Consider the following 23572-nt stretch of genomic DNA (forward strand, 5'->3'; position numbering starts at 1 on the left):
AAAGCGCCACCTGTGACGTCACGGCGAAGCGACATAGCGTGTGACGCACAAAACACGCGACACGACGAATCGACGATTTGAATCGATTTTGTCGATTTGTTGTTGCAGCTTTAGATTATTTTGTGTCTTTTGTTGTGATGTGTTTGTTTGTTTGTTTCCTCCATGTGTCTGACCCCCATTGTTGCTGGGGTGTGATTATACAGCTTCCTCTCGCTTGTGGAAATGTGCTTGTGTGTTTTTATAGATGACAGATCTCTTGACTTGGCGCTTTTCCTCGTAGCGGAGAAGAAGAGATGCACATGGGGATGTCTCTGTGTCCTTGTCAAAGGACAGCTGGAGCAACGATTCCCTCAAACCCTTCAGCATTTCCTCAGGAGATGCATTTAACTTGAACTTCAATCAAACTGCATGGCACACTCTGAATACCTGTTGGTAAACACTTATACCAAACAGGCTGTTGCTTTTATACATGAGGTCCAGCTCGTGTTTCGGGCTCTGTGAATATTCATGAGGATCTTATGTTAAATATCTAACATAAGTTTTTATTTTTATTTTTACTTTTTTTTATGTAACAAATGAATACCTTGGCTCAATTTCAAACAGCTGCAACAATGCTATGGTAGAATTCTCACCTAACTAAAATCAGCCGTGAAGCTCTGAGCTTCAGTTGCACATACTGTACCTCTTCTCTCTTTTCTACTGTGTTCTAGTCCAGTGTTGTGCGCTTCCTCACAGTGTTTATGTAGCTTCCCAGCAGCAGCAGCAGCAGCAGCAGCAGCAGCAGCGGTCCTGCATGTCTCTCTCCATGGTTCTGAAATCCCTGTTGTGGCCGGCTGAGCCAACCATCTGGACAAAACACAATGTGGAGAATGTGTCTCTTATCTGTGTGTATTCATAAGAGTTTTTCCTTCTTCTGATTTGACTAATAGCAGTATTTCTGGGATTGTGTAACTCATCAGATTTTTGCAGTAACAGAGACTAAAGTTTGGCGTTAAAATTTCCTCCACTTCACAATCACACATTTTTAGTATATTGATACATATGATCTGTCCTTTTCTTATTTTTTTCCTTTTTGTCACATTATAGGGTCTGACTTACTTCTATGTTTGCATAAATTGTACCAAATTGCATTCCAACTCTCTTTTTGTGCGAGCATTTTCTTTGTTTATACAACATGTGCAGAGGAGTATTGAAGTAAGGGTTTTGCATGCATTAGGCCTTATTTACATGAGAACTGTAAATGCTGGAAGCACAGTTGTTTCCATTTTGGTTTGCCTGGATTTGCATTCTGAAGGCCACAATGAGACGGTTGGATTGTATTATGATCCACATTGATTGAAGTTTGTATACACACACTGATATGAATAGGAGAGCTTCGATTCAGCTGATTTTATACATGGGCCACCACGGTAACTCATTACAACTGGCTCTGTTGACTTATCTACTTTTCACCTTCCCAGCAGCGATTCGAGCGTGATGGGGTATGAATAGACAGAGCTCCTTTGTGGTTTTATCAGCAGAACGCTGTTGCATATTTTTCTGTCTTAGCTTGAAATTTCAATTCCATCCATTGACCCTCGGCTAACTATTAAAATGTAGACAAACTTCTTGGGTCTGCATGCCTGACTCCTAATTAAGGAAGCAGGGTGAAGATTAATTGCTGTAGCAAGAATAGTGTAAAAATAGATTCCTACTGTATCTACACTCACAAACACAGGATCACACATGCAGATCACCCCCCTGACTCCTCATTAAGGACTGCACAAGACAGGGAAGGATTTCAGGGTGAGACACACTCCTCTCACATTGCTGCAGCATTTTTTTTTCTTTTTTCTCCCTTTTCCTGCTCCTCCCTCTATGGCCTCGGGGATGAAACTCTATCTGCAGGGACTCTATTGTCTGGACCTTTAACCATTGAGGCACACGAGGATAAGGAGCCCCAGGACTGAATACATTATTTGGTTTTTGCAGTGCACAGATCCAAACAGACTGCCAGTGAGTGGCTGCCATTAATATCATCCTGAGGAAATGGTTTTAAACTTTAATCTTCTCTGCTGTTCTTCACGTCAGGGTGCCAATTAGGACACAGATACAGGGGGAATTATAGATCCATCATTGTAATTATACAGCACTCAGCAATGTCAGTGCTGTTTGTGTAATTAGGATGAAAGATGCCGTCCTGTCGCCGTGTTATTTTTAACCCAACAGAAGCTATACGGGGAAGCAGCAACAAGCGGGCCGGAGCACACTGTGCGTTAGCACCGGTCACACCCATCAGTGTCATCCACTGTAACGTCCTCCTCAGAGGGAGGAGGGGCACACAGATGGAGCGAGAGCACTTGGAGAAGCATGGCTCACCTCCATAAAGGAACGCTGCGATGAAGCCATCTGCTTCTCGTTACGCTTCCAGGAATCACCGACCCCGTGTGGATGAACAATGTCTGAATCATCTCCTGCGCGGAGGAATCTGTACGTCTTGGTAGTGTGAGGTTCTGACATGCTGGGAGGTATCTGTTCAACACAAACAGCGGGAATCATTCACTTTGTGGATGTGTTAATTGGCGTTGTTACGGAGGCCACCATGCATGTTATTGTCCCTCTACTCATACATGTGCAGAGAAACTGTTGAAATGCTTTCACTGTGTATACACTCTGCTGTCGTAGTAAACTGTCTCTGATGGAGACAGCGTCCGAGCATTTTAAACAAAGTTTTGTTTTCCCTCTGTTTCCACAGAGATGGAGTCTGAGCTTTTTCTGAAAAGTTCCACCTTGAAAGCCATTTTCAAAAAGCTGTGTTTTCAGTGGCTTCGAACGGACACCCACAATGCAACGAAAGCTTTGCATTTTCACTGGAAAACATGGCGTTAGTGCATAGAAAATTTTACCAAAATAATCATGGTCGGATGATGAAATGTCAAGTATAAAGTAACCTTGAGCTTTGCTTTATGTAGCACAATTAAGACCGACAGCTGGCTTGTCTGTGATCACACCCAGACTTTCCTTTATTTAACCCACACCACATGTGAAAATGATGAAGTGATAGCTCTTAGACTGGGAACAACAGCATTGTGAAGTGTTGTCAGATTGCCAGAGGAGACCAGAGAATAGTCAAGCCCCATAACTCTCCAAATTTGTCAATTTTTCACCTCATTTCATCTGTTTCCTCCGATTTCCAGACTGTAGTCTCATACTGCAGTCTGGTTATGACAAACTGTCGGAAATTCAGTCGTTATTCAGAATAAATTCTGCATGTTTTTGCGAAACAAAAAGAAAACCTGCCCCGATCGGGGGCCCGGGATTTCCACTTTGCCCCCCGCAGGACTCAGCTGTTGCTGGAAAGACGGCTCGGACGTGGAGAACCTCTCAGCTCATTCAGTCACACTGTGCCTGGAATTAATCAGCTGTTTTGTTCCTGGGGCCGTTTCTCCCTCTCTTAATCATTCACTACAATCACTGTGCCTCCCCAGAGAGAGAGCGAGGGCACCGAGGGCGAGTAAAGAAGAGTCTGAAAGAGAGGGACAAATAAAAGAAGATGGAGATGAAAAGGCCTTTGAGGGAATTGGAGGAAGATTTTTTTTTTTTTTTTTTTTTGCATGAGTGTTTTTTTTTTTTTTTAGGCAGTATGAAGCAAGTGGACAATTTTGCAGCTGAATGACTTAATGTCCCAAATATTCAGAGACATTTTACAGTAGTGGTTATTGCTTGTGCTCATTCATATGCTAACTGGTGACATTTGTAATTCAAAAGGAATTTTCGTTTAAATGGTTCATTGCATTTGAATGAGGAAGTTGTGACTGAAGTCTTTTCCATTTTTATTCACCTGATTTACAGCGTGCAGATGAAATGTCACTTCCTACTGACTGAAAGTAAATTTGTATCTATTAGTTGAATTTAGTGGAGCTCTTTGTCCATAATAATACGAGAGCGTTGACGGGCACTGGGTCGGTTATTTAAGGAGCCTTCACTGCATGTTTGCTGGTCCCTTGATGATCCTTTTGTTAAAACGGCAAGTCCAATGTAACGGCAGTAAATAAGGGTAATTGGATGGTGTTCAGATCTCGTAGTTGGCGCAGCACCACCTCGGCCACGTGGCTTCAGGAGTTACCCACTAAACAATCTGACAGCAAGAATACTGTCATTATCATGCAAGGGAAAAAAAGATGTAAAGAACCTGTTTAAATAAGTCTAAAATGATCATCTCTCGCAGCTTGAATTCTCCCTCAACGTCACTGACACTGCTCCGACCACACAAAGAGACATGAAAATCAATGCCTGCACTGAGTCCAGTGTTTCTCTGCCCCCAGGAGTTCCCCAAGGCTCAGAGCTCGGTCCTCTACTAGTCATCCGCCATCTGCTTTCCCGGAAAACTTGATCTTCTGTTTTACTGCTCTGTCAATGAAATTCAGCTCAACCTGTCAAGAAAGTCCGTGCCACTGCCACTTCGCTATCACATGTTTTATCAGGCTTTTAACCTGCTGCTAACAGCATCTTTGACTTTGTGTTAATTTTACTGCTATTTAGGTTCAAACGGACAAAACCAAGAGCTCAATCACAGCATTAAATTTCTAAGAATTTTTAGAAGATCTTTTATAAAGTAGATTTCTTACTAAAATAAATAGAATGCTCTCTTAAATTAACTTGCATATTAAAAATACACTAGTTTGATAGGAAGGAAAAAGCTAGCTTGCGTCTTTTCCAAATAATTGATACTTGTTCCTTATAAATGATTCATCGTGAACAGAGACGCGGTTGTTGTGATTGTGTAATGGGATTGGGAGGCATGTGTGTGAATTATTAATACATCCAGTTCAGAATGCACCACTCTTTTATTATTTAGGTTATAGAGTCAATTTGGTGGAAAGGCATTGTGAATTCGGAGTGTAATGCCCACACATGAAGCATTGTTTACATTTTTATGTTGCAGATGTCGACCATGAGATATCGATCAGACGTTAGTGCATTGATTCTGAAGTCGCTGCTGGCAGAATATTTGTTTTGTCCTGCTGATATGTGGACAAAATGAATAAATTGTTCTTGGTATTTCTTAAACCAGAAAAGCATGTTTGGATGTGGGAGACTGTTCAGTCACCATTCAGAACGCTCCATTCAGAGAAGAGAAATACAAATGCAGGGATTTTCTCCTGACTTCATGCGGTGTTAGGGGTTTTTGTGCTTTTAGAACTTGTCTGATTGGAGCAGGTGTTTGATACAATGCTTGGTGGGTTTTTTTTTTCTTTTTTTTCTTCTGTTGATAGCTGCTTTCATTTCCTCAATCAAGCCTCAGCTCCTTTATCGTGACCAGTCAGCTTTCAGTGCTGTGAAAACCTGTGTCAGGAAAATGGGAACACTGTGTCTATTGATCACAGTGAAACATCACCCACATGGGCCGACAGGAGGTATCCTTCAGGGGCAGCCCCTGCAGGCGTGCTGTCTGTGGTCAGCAGCAGGAACACGCCACGCCGCCATGACTGTGAACATCAGATTCTCATGGCGGTGGCTGTAAATCCCCCGCATGGATTAGGATGTTGATGCTTGATGACAGGATTTGGATCAGTGTCAGTATAATTTTGAATTTCAAAAAAAAAAAACAAGCTTTCCTCCCTCCCTCTGTCCTCTAAACGCTCCTGCCTGTCCTCCCACAGGCGTTCGGCCAGGCCTACACCAACCAGCGTAAGGTGGCGGAGGACGGGGAGACCAATGAGGAGACGCTGCTGCAGGAGTCGGCCTCCAAGGAGGCCTACTACATGGGCCGGCTGCTGGAGCTGCAGACCGAGGTGACGCTGAGCCGCTCGGTGGCGTCCAACGCCCAGGCAGAGAATGAGAGGCTCAACGCTCTGGTGCAGGAGCTTCGAGAGGTGAGAATGTGGAACTGTTAGACGAGGAAAGCACATGGTGTTCACAACAAAACAGCTTTACTGCACAAACATAGTTTCTCTATATATTATTTATCATGTGTTTATCTTCTATGCGACACCTAACTGTAGTATATTGCATAAGCATTCCACTGGTAGCACATTCCAAACAGCATTTCATTCAGTTACATTTGTTATGAATGCACATTTGGAATTTTATTTAAATGTAAGATATGCAAAGCTATCTGTTGAGGTGTCTAGAAATCGCATTTACAGTGTGCTCTCAATAAAATGTGCATTCAAGCACAGTCCCAGATTGATGTAATTGTTTTTTTCACTCAAAAAGAACCCAGAGATCCCTTTTCTGCTGTGTCATCATTGCAGTTTCTTTGTTTTTTTTTAATCTGTCTCTCTCAATGTGTGATACATGTGATCTGATATGAAAAGTCAGAAAACGTTCATACGTAACATGAAGAAAACAGTATATTTGTGCTTGTGTGCACATTGCACATTTATGCAAGCGTACAGTGTGTGTCTGCAGCCGCCGTGTCGGCCGGACCCGGAGTTCGAGTCGGGGTCAGACACAGCGGCCACGACCCCATTGTGGACGCCAAATCCGGTGCTAAGCTGGGGAATAAGTGAAATGCCCTGAGCTCGGCACATGTGTTGGAGCGGAGTGAGCTCGCTCATCTACACATCCAACACTACATCCACATAGGACACACACACACACACACACACACACACACACACACGCACACACACACACACACACACACACTCTCTCTCTCTCTCTCTCTCATTCACTAAACTGTTCAGTTGTGAGGTTGCCGCTCTCTGCATGTCTTATGTGACTGAGTGTAAACAGAATTCTCTTCACGCGCTGGATCTTATTCAGGAAAGTCAATATCTAATTAGAAAGCTAATTACATGTTAATCCCAGTCAATACACTAAAGAGTCGCTCCCGTGCACAAATGTCACCTGTCTGATGGAGGCCCTTTGATAAGGTGTTTATGAAGTGCCTTCTGCCTCTCTGGGAAACCCTCATTTTCACATGTGATGCTTCATTAATGAAAGGCCGAGGCTCTCTCATGGTGAGCGGCAGGTGCCGAGGGATCGCTGGGTGGGGCTTTATTTGGCACGGGCCCCGTCTAATCAAAAGGTTTCAACAGAATCCAAGAAAGCTTTCAGAAACACCGTCAGCACTGACAGAAATTCAAATTCTTATGGGGAATGTTTTCTTTAGCTCACGTCAGTTTAGAATCAAATTCCAACAACAATATTGTTAAGAAACATTTAAGATGAATGCAGATGACTCAACTTGGATTCATTCAGATTGATTTAAATATTTATCTTACACTTTGAAACCATATAGATTTCTGTCAAAGTTTCTCAATTTATTTGTTCTTTGGCGTTTCAGATGGTTAAAATAATTGTGATCAGCTTTTTTTTTTTTTTTTTTTTTTATTTGACTGAGGGGAAAAATATTTTTTCTTCGGCTGTCACTTTCTAGGGGCACACAATTTTTTTTCAGAGTGAAAATTTGAAGCTCACGGTTTTATAGAAAGATCAGACCAGAGCTCTTTTTTATTCTTTTGACATAGGGGAAATTGAAATATCACAGCAGCTCCATATTGCATGAAAGATATGAAAATTGGAATATTAGACGAAATTCAAAGAACAAAAGCAAATTTTGTAGAAACAGTTAATGAATTGCTCACAACATAATTTCTATTTAATTCTCTGAGGTGTAATTAATTACATTTTCTACAACACCCTTAGAGGATCAAGCACATTAACAGTCTTTATAATCCATTTTTCTACATGCTTCCACTCAGCATCACCAGCAGTGCTGCTGATGACTGAAAGCGAGGCGTCGGTGCGGCTGGTGTGTTTCTATCGCTGCGCTGAGCTCCGGGTCGAAGGTTCAGCTCCGACCAGCTCTGTCGGGCCTCGGTGCCAGCCTGGTGTGCCGCACTGTCCCTGACCCCAGCTGCTCTCACCCCTGATTGGCTGCCCTTTCACAGAGCCTCGCTGTCCAATAATTGGCCTGTAATCCTGCGCACTTCACACCCTGCTCAATATAATCCCCCCCCCCACTGTAATTTTAATGGAATTAGACAACATGTTGACATGAGTTGCTCATTATATATAATTAATAACACAGCAACTAAACAGCTGTTGGGCTTTCGCACGCTTGTTTTTCTCTGAAGGTTAGCAATGTTAATCATCGATTAATCTGTAAGTGTTTTCAGTGCACAGAAGCAACTCCTCTGAGATTTTTTTCAGATTCTATTTTCCCCCATTAGCTTCAAGATTACAGGAGATGCTGTCAGCCGCTGTGCACTCAGAGGATTGTATCATAACGGTCTTCGGTTTCAGTCTAGTGGCCATTTCTAAAAGTAGAGTACACACACACACACACACACACACACACACACACACACACACACACACACACACACACACGCGCGTACCCTAACCTTAGTTGTTCTTAAAGCAATTTTACTTAATAATAGAACATTAATCCCACAAAGGATGTTTCCTCAAGGATGACGTGTCCCTACAATAGGAGTGTGTACCATAGAATCAGCTCCTCAAAACACTCACAAATACACACGCACGTACGCACGCACGCACACACACACACAGATGCTCCCTCCTCTGTGTGTTTCCACCCACTCCTGATCTGTGGGTCAGCATTTCTGCCATATGTGGAGGGAACTGCAGGGAAGCTGCAGGCGGTTCTGCAGCAAAGAGAAATGCACACGTGCTGTAAATGTTTCATGATTCAGTATTCTCTACATTTGAGACAGTTTTCCAGTAAAATCATTGCTTCATTAAAACTCATTTCTGTTTTGCTCTTTGTTTCTCAATAGAATTTGATGTGGTTTAGGGATGTATGACTTTTTTCAAGCTGCCTTGAATGTGAAATCCTGTTTTTTTTGTTTTTTTTTTAATTAAATAACGAGATTATCATTTATATTGTCCATTGTTTTATGTGCATGTGATTTTCCGGAAGACTCGGGATATTCCCACCGCTACCGAGTAACTCCACTGTATGCAGGTTCATGGCTTGCCAACAGTTTGCCCGGTTGAGCTCATGCTGAGGTTTCTGTCACTGCACAGCAGGTTACCTGACATGATGGCCTTTTAGGGAGCCTGGGGTGCTGACTCACTGCATTTAGGTCGATTAAATAGCTTCATGGACCTACCCTAGTGTTGCAAGAAGTCAAATATTAACAGTCTGGGTGAGAAATAAATCCCCAGTGTGCTGAATTGTGTCTGATGTCGTCGTCAGTCAGGTTGTATCTGTGCTGCATATGAATTTAGGATTTCTGCACATTTCTCCTTCCTGCTGAACTATTTCCATGTGTTTGTTTCTCGGTCTGCAGAGTAACGAGATGCTGGAGCTGCAGCGGAGCAGGATGAGGGAGGAAATAAAAGAGTACAAGTTCAGAGAGACCAGGCTGCTTCAGGACTACACTGAGCTGGAGGAGGAGAACATCACCCTGCAGAAGCTGGTGTCGACGCTGAAGCAGAGCCAGGTGAGTCCGGAGACCCACACCAGTCCATGTGTTTGCCTTGATGTGATCATTTACCAGCATTAAGCAGATAATCAGCTCAATAAATTAAATTTCTTCTGAGTTCCTGCTCTTTTTGGCCCCCTCCAGGTGGAGTACGAAGGCCTGAAGCATGAAATCAAGGTGCTGGAGGAGGAGACCGTCCTTCTCAACAGTCAGCTGGAAGACGCGCTACGCCTGAAGGAAATCTCCGAGAGCCAGCTGGAGGAGGCCCTGGACGCCCTGAAGACCGAGCGCGAGCAGAAGAACAACCTGCGGAAGGAGCTGGCGCACCACATCAGCCTGAGCGACAGCGTGTACGGCGCGGGGGCCCACCTGGCGCTCACCGTCACCGGCGTCGAGGGCCTCAAGTTCCCCGAGGAGACCAACGGGACCAACGGCAGCGCCGCCGTCCCCGCCGCCAACGGCAACAACGAGGACAGCAACCGGTGCAACGGCCACCTCCACTCGGGCACAGGGCTGGCCAAGATGAACGGGGACTACCGGCCGGGCCGGAAAGGGGAGGGCCTGCACCCCGTGCCCGACCTGTTCAGTGAGCTCAACCTGTCGGAGATGCAGAAGCTCAAACAGCAGCTGCTGCAGGTGGGTAGTTAGATCGCCACAACACACGTCCGCCACCATCGCCAGGGTTAGACGTTTTCTTTATTCAAGTCAGTTAGCGCTCATTTTCAAGGACGCCGGCTGTAACACGTCTGCTGCTGCGGCTACAGATAACAATATGCTGCCGAGGACGTCGAAACCAGCAGCACAGCAGATGAGGAGGCAGCCGTATTGATTCTCCATCCCACAGTGTGTTTCAGTTTTTAGTATAAAACCTGATGAGGTTTGAAACTAGAACCATCGACAGATGAAAGAAAGAAAGATAAGAAAAAAGTGATAAATGACTCAAATAACTGATTTTAATGGGAATGTAATGTAATATTCTCTATCTATGAGGTGGATTTTCTAAGGATAAACTCTTTAGATTCTCCACACGTCTCAAGGCGTCCAGCTTGATTGATCTCATTCACCAGGTTTTCACTTCTAAAGATGCAAACAGCTCCAATTTTGCCCTTTGTTTCTATGAAGCCATATTCCTCTCTTTTTCCTTTTAACCGATTCATCTTTGTCTTGCCGCCACTTTTGAATAGAAATTTTTTAAATCTGTATTTGACTAAATGACACATTATCATCTACCATCCTAAAACATGCTTTTGAGGTCAATTGGTGACTCTAAATTGCTTGTAGGTGTGAATTTAAGTGTGTTTTCCTCCCTTCCTCCCTGCCGCCATAGCCAGCCGGCAGCGACTCCACCACCCTGCGTTGGATGAAGCGATACAGAAGACGGATGGATGCGCTATCATACATACTGCACGCTCCACTGAAATTTAAGATTAACAGTGTTTCAACAGGGACACATCCGACATGCTCCGGCTGAATAGACATTATATGAGCGTGGCAGCGTGCTGATGCACAGCGCGGTGTCCATGTCTCGCCTCGTCGTCCGTTATGCGCTCTTTCAAACCTGCTGAGGCAGGAAGCAAACACGACTTCTGCTTCTGCTTTGGAGACATGATGTCAGACATAAAGACCGTTTACGCAGTTTAGCAAAAATGCTGATTTTTGGAAGAAACCACTGCGAAACCACACTCCGTGGTGGCAGCTCTTCGCTGCAGTTCAGGGGACAGCAACACAGAAAAGAACAGAACAATTGGTTCCAGGCTTCCGTTGCAATAAGCTATATCCACATAAACATTAAGTATGAATGCTGGGCTTATGTAATGTAGCACGGCTTTCCTCTACACATGATTGCAGGCTGAGTCACGCGAGTGCAGCACAGCGTTGTCGAAGATTACACATAGAATGATAAATGATATGGAATTACAGATGGATTAGATTCATGTTAAAATCTAATAAAGTCATTACTCTACATCTTTCCCTTGATGGGCTCCAGTGGGATTCAGAAAATTAGATTAGTGGTTTCCATATTAGTGGTGTGCCTTTCTCTGTAAACACAATTACCCCCAAATCAATTTTCTTTTTCAAGTTGATTAGCGAGGGGAAAGATGTAAACCCCAGCAGCATCAGGCAGATAACTGACAGATGAAGTCTGTCAAATCGCTTTTACATGTTTCATTCTGGATTTAATTCATTGTTTTATTCTCTGAATTGACTTCTGCACAAATTATCCTTACAGTTTGCGACTGTTACTCCGTTCATCTGCTTTCCTCTGAGGTTGTTGAAAGATAAATCAATAAGAGTTCAGCCTGTTAGTGAGGGAGCAAAGAACTCTCCCTCTGCTGAAAGCTCGGCTGATCAAGAAGCAAATAAACAGGGATTTCCATTGTGCTTACCCACGGGTTTTAGGAAAGGCCGGCTGAATCTCGCCAGATGAAACGTCTGACGCACATTTTGCTTTCTGTGTCCTTCCTGCAGGTGGAACGTGAGAAGGCGACGCTGCTCATGAACCTGCAGGAATCACAGACTCAGTTACAGCACACGCAAGGCGCGCTGAGCGAGCAGAGCGAGCGGGTCCACCGCCTCACGGAGCGCGTCAACACCATGAAGCAGCTCAACGGAGACAAAGAGCTGGACGACCCGCAGGAGACCGAGAAGCCCGACGGGGGCTCCTTCTCACCGCCGGCCAACGGCCGCCGCGACCCGGACATCCACGGGTTCGAGATCCTGGAGTGCAAGTACAAGGTGGCGGTGACGGAGGTGATCGACCTGAAGGCGGAGCTCAAGGCGCTGAAGGAGAAGTACAACCAGGCGGTGGAGGGGCAGGGGGACGGCCACAACGACGACAGGGTGCAAGCGCTGAGCGAGCAGGTGTGTCACAGGAAACGCCGCTTCACCGTTACGTTTCACACTTCTGAGTTTTTAAAGTCACTTTTGACAAGGTCAGTAGTTTATTCATGTCTTTAAATGAGATAAATTTTTCTCCAAATCTCTGTAGAAGCTGCTGTTACCACATCCTTTGCACCAGAGGTGTCAAACATAAGGCCCGTCAGCCAAAACCGGCCTTCGAGAGGCTCCAATCCGGCCCTCTAAACAACCAAGCAAAAATGCTCCTATATTACACAATATGAAGTCACAAATATGTCTGATTTCTTCCAAGCAGGTGACACATCTGGAGCGGAGCTATCGTGAGAGCCGAGAGCGGGTGGCGAGCCTGGAGGCGGAGCTGCGGGCGTCCACCAGCACGGCCACGGAGAGCCAGGGCATGCTGAACGCGGCGCAGGACGAGCTGGTGACCTTCAGCGAGGAGCTGGCTCAGCTCTACCACCACGTCTGTCTGTGCAACAACGAGACGCCCAACCGCGTCATGCTGGACTACTACCGCCAGAGCCGCATCACGCGCAGCGGCAGCCTCAAGGGCGGCGACGACCCGCGCGCCCTGCTCTCGCCCCGCCTGGCGCGCCGCCTGGCCGCCGCGTCCGCGGCCTGCTCCTCCGATTCCCCCCGGAGTCCCATGGACTCCCCATCCAAAGACGCCCACCACGGCGAGGCAGCCAGCAACTCAGCGGACCCTCCATCCTGCCACAGCAGCCCCACCCGCAACCACACGGGCTCCCCGGCCGCCGGCGCGTCGCCCTGCCCGTCTCCGGTGCCGTCGGACGCAGGCGGAGACCTGCGGAAGGAGCCGATGAACATCTACAACCTGAACGCCATCATCAGAGACCAGATCAAGCACCTCCAGAGGGCCGTGGACCGCTCGCTGCAGCTGTCCCGGCAGCGCGCCGCGGCCAGGGAGCTGGCGCCGATGCTCGACAAGGACAAGGAGTCCTGCATGGAGGAGATTCTCAAGCTCAAGTCCCTGCTCAGCACCAAGAGGGAGCAGATAGCCACGCTCCGACTGGTGCTCAAGGCCAACAAACAGGTGAAGAGATTTATTTGTCTCTGTACAAAAAAAGTGAAAACGTGTTTCCATGGAAACTGAATCCAAATGTTCTCCGCTGCAGACAGCAGAAGGTGCGCTGGCTAACTTGAAGAGCAAGTACGAGAACGAGAAGGCGATGGTGACGGACACCATGATGAAGCTGAGGAACGAGCTGAAGGCGCTGAAGGAAGACGCCGCCACGTTCTCGTCCCTGCGGGCCATGTTCGCAACGCGGTCAGAGGCAGAGCAGTGCAGCGAGTGTAGACCCTCCACAAACAGCAGCGTCTTCCTCTAAACCGACGCTCTCGCTCTCTCCTCCTGCAGGTGCGACGAGTACGTCACCCAGCTGGATGAGATGCAGCGGCAGCTCGCCGCCGCCGAGGACGAGAAGAAGACGCTGAACTCCCTCCTGCGGATGGCCATCCAGCAGAAGCTGGCCTTGACCCAGCGCCTGGAGGACCTGGAGTTTGACCACGAGCAGACTCACCGCGGACGCGGCGCTAAAGTACCCAAGATCAAAAGCAGCCCGCCCAAAGTAAGTTACCGTTCGGGGTCCACAGTGGATCCGCCATCGCCCTGAAAACCTCCCAGAACCTCAGTGAACGTCCCTCCATGGAACCGCTCACGTGTCTGTCCACGTCTGTCACTGTCCAGCTCATTCATTCATCTCCCTACCTCAGTGTCATCTTCAGAGAGGACAGTGATCGAAACCGACCGCTGGTCCCAGAAGCGTCTTGATTTGTTGTGATACACAGATTTACATGAACAGAAAACATTCAGTTCTTAGAAGCATCTGATGCCAGCAGATTACATAAGATTTAAATCGATAATTCACCGTTGCTGCAACCTTAAAATGTGACTTCAGTCCTACAGAGGAAGTGTTTTTAAGACAACTAAGCAAAAAAGACTGCAGCATCTGCTGTGATTTCAGTGTCTGGCAGCGCCTCCCTGTGACAGGATCAACAAATGACACCTCAGGATTGAAGGTTTTACCTGATTGATGCATGTCTTACTTGGTAAATTATGTTATTGTTTTACAGAAACTTTAAAGTATATGACCTGATTAATTTATTTGAGACCAGTCCAGTCTCCTCACTGTGCCTCGTCTATCTATCTATCATCTGAAGGAAAGAACTTCCACTTTATTCATTCGAGAAACAAATCCATCCAGTTATGCACACTAGGTGGCAGTGTTGAACCACATTTCTGTTTACTCCCTTTTCCTTTCTAAATAGATAATTCTGTATATCCTAAGTGAAACGCTGCAGAGTGAATATTAATGTAGCAGCAGTTGAATCATGTCAGACTCCAAAGCTTCAGGCAGCACTGATGTTTTCAGTTCCAGCAGAACTGGAGCTTCTGTTTTTCGTCCTTCTGTCTTTGTGTTTTTGCAGATCAGTGTGTCTGTGTGTTTGCTCTCTGAGGGGGTTTTAAGTTTTTCCATCCGTCCAGTATCCGGTCCTGTCAGTGTGCTCACATGAGGCTGGTTCACAATATTTAGTTACAGAATGAGAAACTGCTGCACATCCACCGGGATCCAGCACTGTTCCAGTCTCTGTCTCTGACCAGACCCCGCCCCCAGTCTTGTCCACCCCGTCTGCTCTGTCCTCTTGTGTCATCACTGTGTATATCTGTCTAATTTATCAGTTTCTTGTAGATTGTCAGCAGCCTGCTGCCTCAGTACCGTCACTCTCCCCACAACTGAGGCGAGGGAGAGCCTCCCTAGCCCGCAGGTAACCAGATGTAGAACCTGCTAGTAGTGGGCTTTCTATCTATCTATCTATCTATCTATCTATCTATCTATCTGCACAAAGCGTAGACTAGTAGTTGCAGCCTGTCACGTCCTTTTTTCTCTTTTCTATTTCCTTTGGAGTGGAACACCTGCAACAAGACAGTCGACCCTGCATGAACAATAAGTAGTGATTTTTGACCAAGGCACTAACATTATTGAAGAATGAACACCTTTCACTGGAAGAGGGAGTGATCACATTGCTGATTTTAAACTTGCATGTCTAGTTTTGCATGGCAGTTGGGAATTCTTTCTGATTTATTTGGCGTCTCTTTATCATTTATTGCAGAGGGTTATTATTGTGATGAGAGTTCACGTTACACTCAGAGCTGAAGCTGAACCATAAATGGGTGGTTTTCTCCTTGAGCAGACATTTTGCCCTCACGTGTGTGTTTACAGGGAATCTACCAGGCTACTGGATTATGTGATTTATTTGAAGTTCATTTTTGTATTTGGCTCTTTTGTTCTAGATACATTTCTTTCCAACCCTGTTTTCACCATTTTTGTCCCAATGAGAAGATCTTCCCTCATTTCTGGATGGGTTTTAAGGAACAGTTTGACTATGTTTCTGAAAAATACACTTAAATGGGAAGATCTGCATCACACCAATGTGTTTATAGAGAAACCCGCCTCATTTCCTGATGACCATCTGTGTAAAAAACTTAGAATGAAGCTGAACCGGGCTGCAACCACGACCATTTAAAACAAATCGCCTGCGCCCCGAAACTCCAGTATGTAGATCAAAACTGTGCAAAGATCGAATTACCTTTGTGTGTGTCGATCTTCTTCATCAAAGTGTCATTTTCAAATTGTCTAACTTTTCCTAAAGAAAGCCACGTGAGACTTTCTGCTCTCCTCACCTCTCATTGTGTTATCTTCAGTATTCAGTAAAGCCCTCATTCTCCTGCCAGTAGCTTCCCGCTCTTTTATAACTCATCCATCACTATTTGTTCACGCCACGCTCATTTACCCCCCCTCCCTCCCCGCTGTGTCTCTTCCTCTTTTCAGTCCTAAGTTTGCGGCGGCCCTCCAGGAGCAGCGATCAGTCCTGTCCAGCAGCAGTGGCCTTCTGTCCCCCTGCGACCCTCGTAACTGCCTGGCCCACCACCAGCCCTGCTCCCCCGACACCTAGCCCCCCCGATGGCCTGGCCCCCCCCCGGCCCCCAGGCCCCCCGGCCCCCCCGCCGAGGTCTGAAGGAGTCAGAGACAGGAGCACTCTGGATAGGGGGGGTAACTCCCCTCAAACCACAGGTCCCACCCAGTGTTCCCTGGACTCTGTGACCCCCCCTCGGCCCCTCGGGCCCCCCAGCCCCAGCCCCGGCCCCGGCAGGCCCCCTGGTTACCCGGGTGGTTGAAGAGGAGCAGGACGCTCACTCCTCCTCTGGAAGCGACTTGATCTCCTGGAAAGAGGAAACAGACTGAACTGAAATCCAGTCGCGACGCACTGGAATCCTTTCTTTCTTATTCCTATTTATTTATAATTTATTTACTCCGTTCATAATTTATATCTGAAATATTTATTTACTTGTGAACTTCTTGTGGGGTTTTTTTTTTTCGTGTCTCTCTGCGAGATGGAAATCGATTCCTGCTGTGGTGGCAGGAGATTTCACACATTCACTGTTCTTCATGGAAGATTTTACTTCTTCTCAGAACAAAAAAAAAAAAACAAACAACAATTTAAACAAAAAAAAAAAAAGAACTGCAAATAATGAAGACATTGCATAAGCATACTATACAATATTTAAAATATTACATTTTGTCAGGATAATAATTACAACTAAACATAACTACCGTTTTTACGTAGTGCAGATGGAATACGGTGAGTTTGGATTTGTAAACAGACTAATGAAGGTAAGCAGGAGTTTTGGTGGCAACGAGTGAATTTCAACTACCTTCCTAACGTTGTTTTTTTTTTAACTTAAATATTTCTTTTTTTTGCAAGTGCATCCAGACTATTTTATACCTCCCTTTTTCATTTTTACTTATATTTATTTTTACAGCAGGCTCTGGCGACGTGTTTGTGTCCGTTCTGTAGCTGAGAGGCTGAGTGTTTGAGATCAGGATTAGGACTGCTGGCCTGGAACTTTTATTTTATTTTATTTTTTTGCCTTTTGAGTTGCACAGATTTTAATGCCTGGAGTGAGATGACGAGAGGGTTTTGAGTGACTGTACTGTCGTTACATTTTCTCCCCCACTGACCATCGATCAGAGATTCTCCACATCTGGTAGCTGTTTATCGTAACATCTCCTTGTTTTTCGCTGTGTCCACATGCTTCCACCAGACAAGCACAAATACGCACTATGCATTGTAGAGCAATACAGTAGCACCGGTCATGGACTGATCTGGGTAGTTTACCTCATCTTTCCACCATTTCTAACGTCGTGAGCCGAACAAGAGCAGGAGTGTTCCCGCTTTTCTTGATCAGAGGGAACAATGTCGCCACGCTGACCGAGTGTTTCTTTTTCAAACGCTGACATTGACACGATTTGTTGCATAGTTCCCGTCTTCATGTACGGTTTTTCATGCCCTCATACTCTCTCCAATGTGAACGTTCTCCTCGCTGCACTGAAGAAGGACATGAAACAGATAACGTGGAACTAAATAGCCAGTATTAGTGTTGTGATGACAGCTTTTCTGTTCCAGCTGCGCTGAATGAGTCCACTCTCTCCGTGCGTCTGTGCCTGTGTCATTGTTAGCTGTGTAGGTTGTTACTTCTGCGGCTGGAGAGTGACGAGAGACTTTTCTGTGGTCCGAAAGTAGCTTCTGAATCCACGCGGGCTCGCTGGTGATCTAACTCTCTGGGGTTGTTTTGCACAACAAAGCTGTGGATGGATGGAGAGAGACTAATCTGAAGAGTGACAAAGAAAAGAAAAGCACGGTTTTAAAAGGAAAATGCTTGCTGTACTACAGTGGGTTTTACGGTTTCTCCATCACTCTGAACAGCGTTCAATTGGTTTCAGATGTGAATAAAAGACTTGTCCTTGGATTTAAATGTGACTCTGTGCTTCTCTGTTCCTCTGTCTCAAACTCTAAAACGCTAAAGAGGAAGAATTAATCTCTTTGTTCTTAAAACAACGCAAACAGAAATTTAGACTGTAAAAAAAAAAAGAAGAGAAATGGGTTTGTACTGTTGCCTTAAAACATGAATATCCCCTCTGTATGTGGAGTTTTCATGTTCTCCATGTGTATGAGTGTTTTGTTTCTCTCTGTGCTGGTCCAGTGATGGACTGGAGGTCCGTCCAGTGCGTCCTCTGTCTTCACCCACAGTCAGCTGGGACTAGGTGCCGTACCCCTACAACAGTAAGTTTGATAAAGCAACAAGGAAGAAGGATGTTTAGGTGATTATTTATCACAAGTGTGTTTCATGGGTAAAGTTAAATGCAATAGGAAAATAACCGAAAGGACAACAAGAAAAATGTTTAATGAAAGTTTTATTGATGCATTAAATTCCTTCCTGAAGAAGCTAGAACTGCAAAAACTAGAAAACAAATGAAGCAAACGCATGCCAACACATGTAAAAAGAGTTTCCACAAATCCAGTTCTCCACCAACAGAGCACAAACACTGACTAAAACTAACTGCTCAGCAGTCGTCTGGCTTCAGTCCTTCTCACACTCACTGAGTTCTATCAGTGGACAAACACGAACACATATTTATTAGGGGCCTTTAAGCCATAATTCATTCTGGTCCTCTCTCATACGTACAGTATATTCTCAGTCACATACGTTCTCCTTGCCCTTCCATACAGGACAGGGTTCTCAACTTCTGAAAAGAGTTCAGATTGAGACTGATTTAGTTATTGATGAGGTCGGGAGGGTTCTTAGGGCTCAGAGTGACCTTATAAAGAAACCAAAAAAGGAATGATTTAAGAAATTTGGTGGTTATAAATAGCTTCTATTTCAATCAATCAATCAATCAAACTTTATTTGTATAGCACTTTTTCAAATTAATAAAAACAACGCAAAGTGCTGAACAATAAAAAACAATAATAAAAACAAAAGAATGAAAACCGCACCATCAATAAGTATACACCACACACACACACACACACACAAACAGACATACTCCCTTTTTTTTTTTTGCTCACAGCAAAACAGAGGAGACATGGCATGGCACTAAGCATCATGGGAAAACACTACCAGTGGGGCCGTCCACACCAGGAGAAGGCAAAGGTCATTAATGTTTAATATTTAATATTAAAATTTATCACAGATTGTTACTTTATCTTCAAACACATTAATAAGCTAAATTATGAAATAAACTGGTGGCTGCTGCCTTTAATGCAAGACTACCCAGAATGATTTGTAGCAGTGTGTCGCCTCCTCAGCCTCCCTGATGATCAAAGGTCTCCAACATTTTTATTACAAACTGTTTTTGAAAATCCTCCGTTAACCACTCTTACTTTTAATTATTTATAACTGATAGTATTTCATTGAGATAGTAGTTCAAGAAAACAGACTTTAAATCCTTTGTAGAACAGTATGTGTTGTGAATTAAATTAAAAAATAAGTAAACCGAGTGCATTGTCTTTATACATGGTGGATTATTTGCAGAAAGAAGTCAATCACGCACATGCAAATTAGAAAAAGGAAACTTTCATTATGTGCTCAAGCTGATGATGCTCAAGATGATTTGATGGAACCTCAGCAGCAGTGGCTCTTGTTACTTCTGGAACAAAGTGTTAAAAGGTCAAAAAAAAGTACACAAACATGTCTATTTCTTCATTCGAACACAGGCGCGCGCGCGTACGCAGCAGTGTGTGTGTGTGTGTGGAGGTGTGCCGCGTCAGGACGCACAGAGGTTAGAGGCAGGCGCTGCTCCGGGAAGGCAGCCGAGCCGAAGGTGACATTTGGAGGCGGATTACTGCATCGTGATTCAACTTTAATGACCTGCAATGTGACTGCAGAGGATTGATTTATGACGCACAGATCGCTCGCGCTCCGGTCTGTGCGTAAAGGAGCCTTTACGGCGGCGCGGCTGGACACGGTGAAGAAGGAGAGGGGCGCGTTTCGTTTTCTCTAAAAAAAAAAACGTTGTTTTATTTTTCTTTTGCTGGACTTTCGCCTCGGTGTCCAAATGATTGAACGACCAGAGTCTCCCGGGAAAACGGACTTCAACAGAGTCGCTTTCCGTCGGAAACAACGAAGTTTGGACACTGTGGATGAAGATGAAGGTGCGTTTTAGATGGTTCTCCTGCTAATCTAATATTTGTATGAATGATAACATTATTTGTGTATTATCTCTCCACCTATCGTGTATTTGGTAGAAGTGTTTGGGTGTTTTACTTGTAATTCAGCCTCTCGGTGTTTTTGTCAGTGCGGTTGGGAAAACCTGGAATTGCGAGACTGCCAAACACCAACACACACACACACACCTTCAGCATTACAGCCCGTGTTTACACACCACCAGCAGGTATGAAGGGTTTCAAAAGGCAAGCCCCTACTTGTTGTTTAACCATCAGCAGGCTGCATGTTTTCATCCTCAGTTTAGAGGAATTCACTGAACTCAACTCTTACATGTGGGGGGAAATGAAGACAAAAAATCAGTTTGTTTTCCATCTCAGCACTGATTGTCAGTGGACTGGTGAAAGTTTTCACAGATTTCAGTTTTGCAGGTTATTTTTCCTCAGAAGCAGTGATCACTGAGTGATCAGGACATGATCGAACAGGAGGTCTTGCGAGACTCGGTGTTATCTTGCAACTGTGCAGACTGCTTGTAGAAACACGCAGCTGAGGATAAGGTGCTGTGCCTGCAGATTAATGTGAACTTTGTTCAGAGCACAGCGATGGTTCCCACTCACAGTCAGCTCCAGTCAGTGAACTGAGGGTCAGGAAGTGATCCACAGACCTGAGCCTCCAGTGAGTCACAGCCTGTTATAATAACCCTGCAGTCGGATCATACAGGTCAGATTCACCATCACTGTTGTTCCCTGCATTGCATAACAGCCTGCTCCCTCCACATGCACGTATTCTTTTATAAAAATAGATAAGCAGAGATAACTGAAGCTGAGTACTGATGTCCATGTGAACTGGTCAATGTGATCTGACAGGTTTATGTAAGCTAAAAAAAAATATATCAGTTGCTTTTATTTTTCTGTGCTGCTTGGTTCTCCTGACCTCTGCTGCCTGTCAGCCTTGATAAAGAGTTATCATTGCTGCTGTCAAGACTTTGTCCTGTCATGCTTCTTGGGAACCCGTACTCTTCTTTAATGGCTCTGTAAAGGTGAAACTGCCATCCACCTGAACTTTGAACGTTTTCATTCCCTCATTTCTTACATTTGACTCACTGAGACTCTTTATAGTCCCATAATTTCACCGTGCCCAGCTGATTTCTGCCTTTCATGGGCCACAGATTATATGAGCCTCCAGACGTATAATGAGCCAGTCTGCTTGGGTCAGTTTGAGGAGAAGTGCTTTAAAATGAGCCTTTAAGCCATTATCTATCCTGAGCCGGTTACTTCAGTTCATCCCTGGTTTGATTTTTCTGCTGGATAGATAACAGTTTACATAATGGCAGTTTTCTGCCTGTTAACCATTATATTGTTCCATTTCATACTCCTGCTGACTTTGTTTTATAAGAGGAGTCTTTCAGCCCCAAGGTCGGTGGTCCGGTCCCCCTTCTTACCCGGTCCATATGTTATAATGTCCTTGGGGTGAGACACCGAACCCCAAACTGCTCCCAGTGGAGATGGAGCAGCTTGGCAGCGGCCTCCATTAGTGTGTGAGTGCATTTAAACGTAAAGCACTTTCCAGACATGCAGAGGAGGTGAACATTTTGCTCTAACAGAGGCATGAAACAGATTTCCAGAAAGTATCGTTCTCTGTGTGTCCGAGCTGAACTGATCTGGGGCCGGAGGAGCTTCGGAGTGTGTAGGTTTTTGCTGATGTTACTGCGTGGACAGCTGCATCAGTGCAGCGACAATGGAGCTGATTGTTTCTTTGTGTGCTGAGGTGAGGGCAGTGGGACTGTATGAATCAGAGGCTGTGTAGCTTGCTCGCCTGCTGTTGCTGATATTGTTGTGCTGTACTGATGCCCATTCATCCAGCGCTGAACCGCCTCACTGTCCAGCTCAAGCTTCAGCTCACTGCAGACAGCAGTGCCTCACTTGTGCAGCGCAGTTCATGGTGGTTCAAGGATGATTGCTCCACTGAACCACATCACTGCAAACTAGACTGCGTCTCCGGCTTTGGAAAGGCACTGTTTTCTCTGTGAATGGAATTTGTTGGAAGGGATGAAGAATTTGCATGTGCTTATGTCGAGCTGCGTCAAGCCAAAAGGATCAGCTTCGGTTTTGTTTTTTCCTAAACTACAGTTTAATCTCACAGAAACGTCCTCGTCAGAATTTCATATATATTTTCATAAAATCTGCAATATCCTGTAGTTCTCTTAAAAATCCAGCAGCTCACTGTTTTACTTCCAAGAGCCTTTAACTCGTGAGTTATTTAAGTGAACTGAACATCTCTCACTATTCTTTCAGTTGCAGCAAGTCGTCAAGAAGAAAGAAAGAAAGCTTTTTTTTTTTTCTGGTGAAATTCCTTCTCTGCTTTTAACCCGTCCTATTCATAGTTAACCTAAAAGCAGAGCAGTGGGCTGTCTGGCTGCAATGCACCAGGGAGCTAAAGGCTCCTGCTTGGGGATTTGAACCCAAAAACGTCCAATAAACCTGCTCCTCTGACCTCTCGGCCGCCAAGTTTCATGTAAACAAGTCATGTTTGCCTGCAGATTTCAGACAAATTTAGGAACCAGCTGGTGGACAACATGATGCAAGTTGATGATAACCAGGACTAAAAGGAGAATATAAAATACAGCTTTACTTATTATCCATTTTTTACCCCTTGTCATCTAATTCGGTGTCGAGAACATCCGGGTATTTCCAGTAAATGAGTCAAAAATTAGCAAGTTCTGGGAACTTTATTGACTTATTTGTTCTGCAGTGATCAAAGGTCAAATCTCTCCTCCTCAGTTATTGATCAAAACATGACTTCATGTCGAGACGGGGATTGCCAGATTCCTTTTCTTGCTTATTGGAATGACTCTCCTGGTGTTTGCATACAGGTCACAGTGTGTGTGTGTGTGTGTGTGTGTGTGTGTGTGTGTGTGTGTGTGTGTGTGTCTCAGCAGGAAATGGCTCATTCAGGTCTGTCTGTGTCACACTCCTCTGAACAGTCTCTCTCAAACATGGACTTTAGGAGCAGGCCTGAAGTGCTGTTGCAGTTTGCAGAGGTCCCAGCAGGGGGCGCTGCACCCACATTAATGTTTGGCCTCTAAGCAAATGGCTGTTCAGCGTGAAAGTCAACCTGCAGATAAATATGCTCCCTCACAACAAATCAAACCTCCATGTACACCTGACCCTGTGGTGCTGATCCCTGATGAATCAGGAAAATAATCATCGTCAAGCTTCCAGTTCACAATATATATGTTTTTTACTATTATTTGCAGTGATCTTATATGTTTAATTTGAATACATACCAACACAGTTCCCATTAT

The 23572-nt window shown here is 45.0% G+C and overlaps 2 protein-coding genes across 6 annotated transcripts in view; both read left to right on the plus strand.

Moving 5' to 3' along the window:
• The window catches only part of bicd1a (bicaudal D homolog 1a), a 29433-nt gene extending 13200 nt beyond the window's left edge, over positions 1-16233 (plus strand). Inside the window, exons 2-10 of one of the 5 annotated variants that reach the window (XM_030096432.1) lie at positions 5643-5855; positions 9249-9401; positions 9528-10019; positions 11853-12245; positions 12535-13296; positions 13379-13530; positions 13621-13831; positions 14944-15029; positions 16094-16233. In XM_030096432.1, the coding sequence (XP_029952292.1) occupies positions 5643-5855; positions 9249-9401; positions 9528-10019; positions 11853-12245; positions 12535-13296; positions 13379-13530; positions 13621-13831; positions 14944-15029; positions 16094-16217 (2586 nt within the window). In that variant the 3' untranslated portion in view covers positions 16218-16233. The remainder of the gene's footprint in view (positions 1-5642; positions 5856-9248; positions 9402-9527; positions 10020-11852; positions 12246-12534; positions 13297-13378; positions 13531-13620; positions 13832-14943; positions 15030-16093) is intronic. The other 4 variants (XM_030096433.1, XM_030096434.1, XM_030096436.1 and 1 more) reach the window with 4 other exon arrangements.
• A 3682-nt stretch (positions 16234-19915) lies between these two features.
• The window catches only part of LOC115391826 (FYVE, RhoGEF and PH domain-containing protein 4-like), a 46773-nt gene continuing 43116 nt past the window's right edge, over positions 19916-23572 (plus strand). The window contains exon 1 of the mRNA XM_030096194.1: positions 19916-20258. Coding sequence (XP_029952054.1) covers positions 20162-20258 — 97 coding nt within the window. The 5' untranslated portion in view covers positions 19916-20161. The remainder of the gene's footprint in view (positions 20259-23572) is intronic.

This window comes from Salarias fasciatus, chromosome 7 (assembly GCF_902148845.1).
Source record: "Salarias fasciatus chromosome 7, fSalaFa1.1, whole genome shotgun sequence".
NCBI lineage: Eukaryota > Metazoa > Chordata > Actinopteri > Blenniiformes > Blenniidae > Salarias > Salarias fasciatus.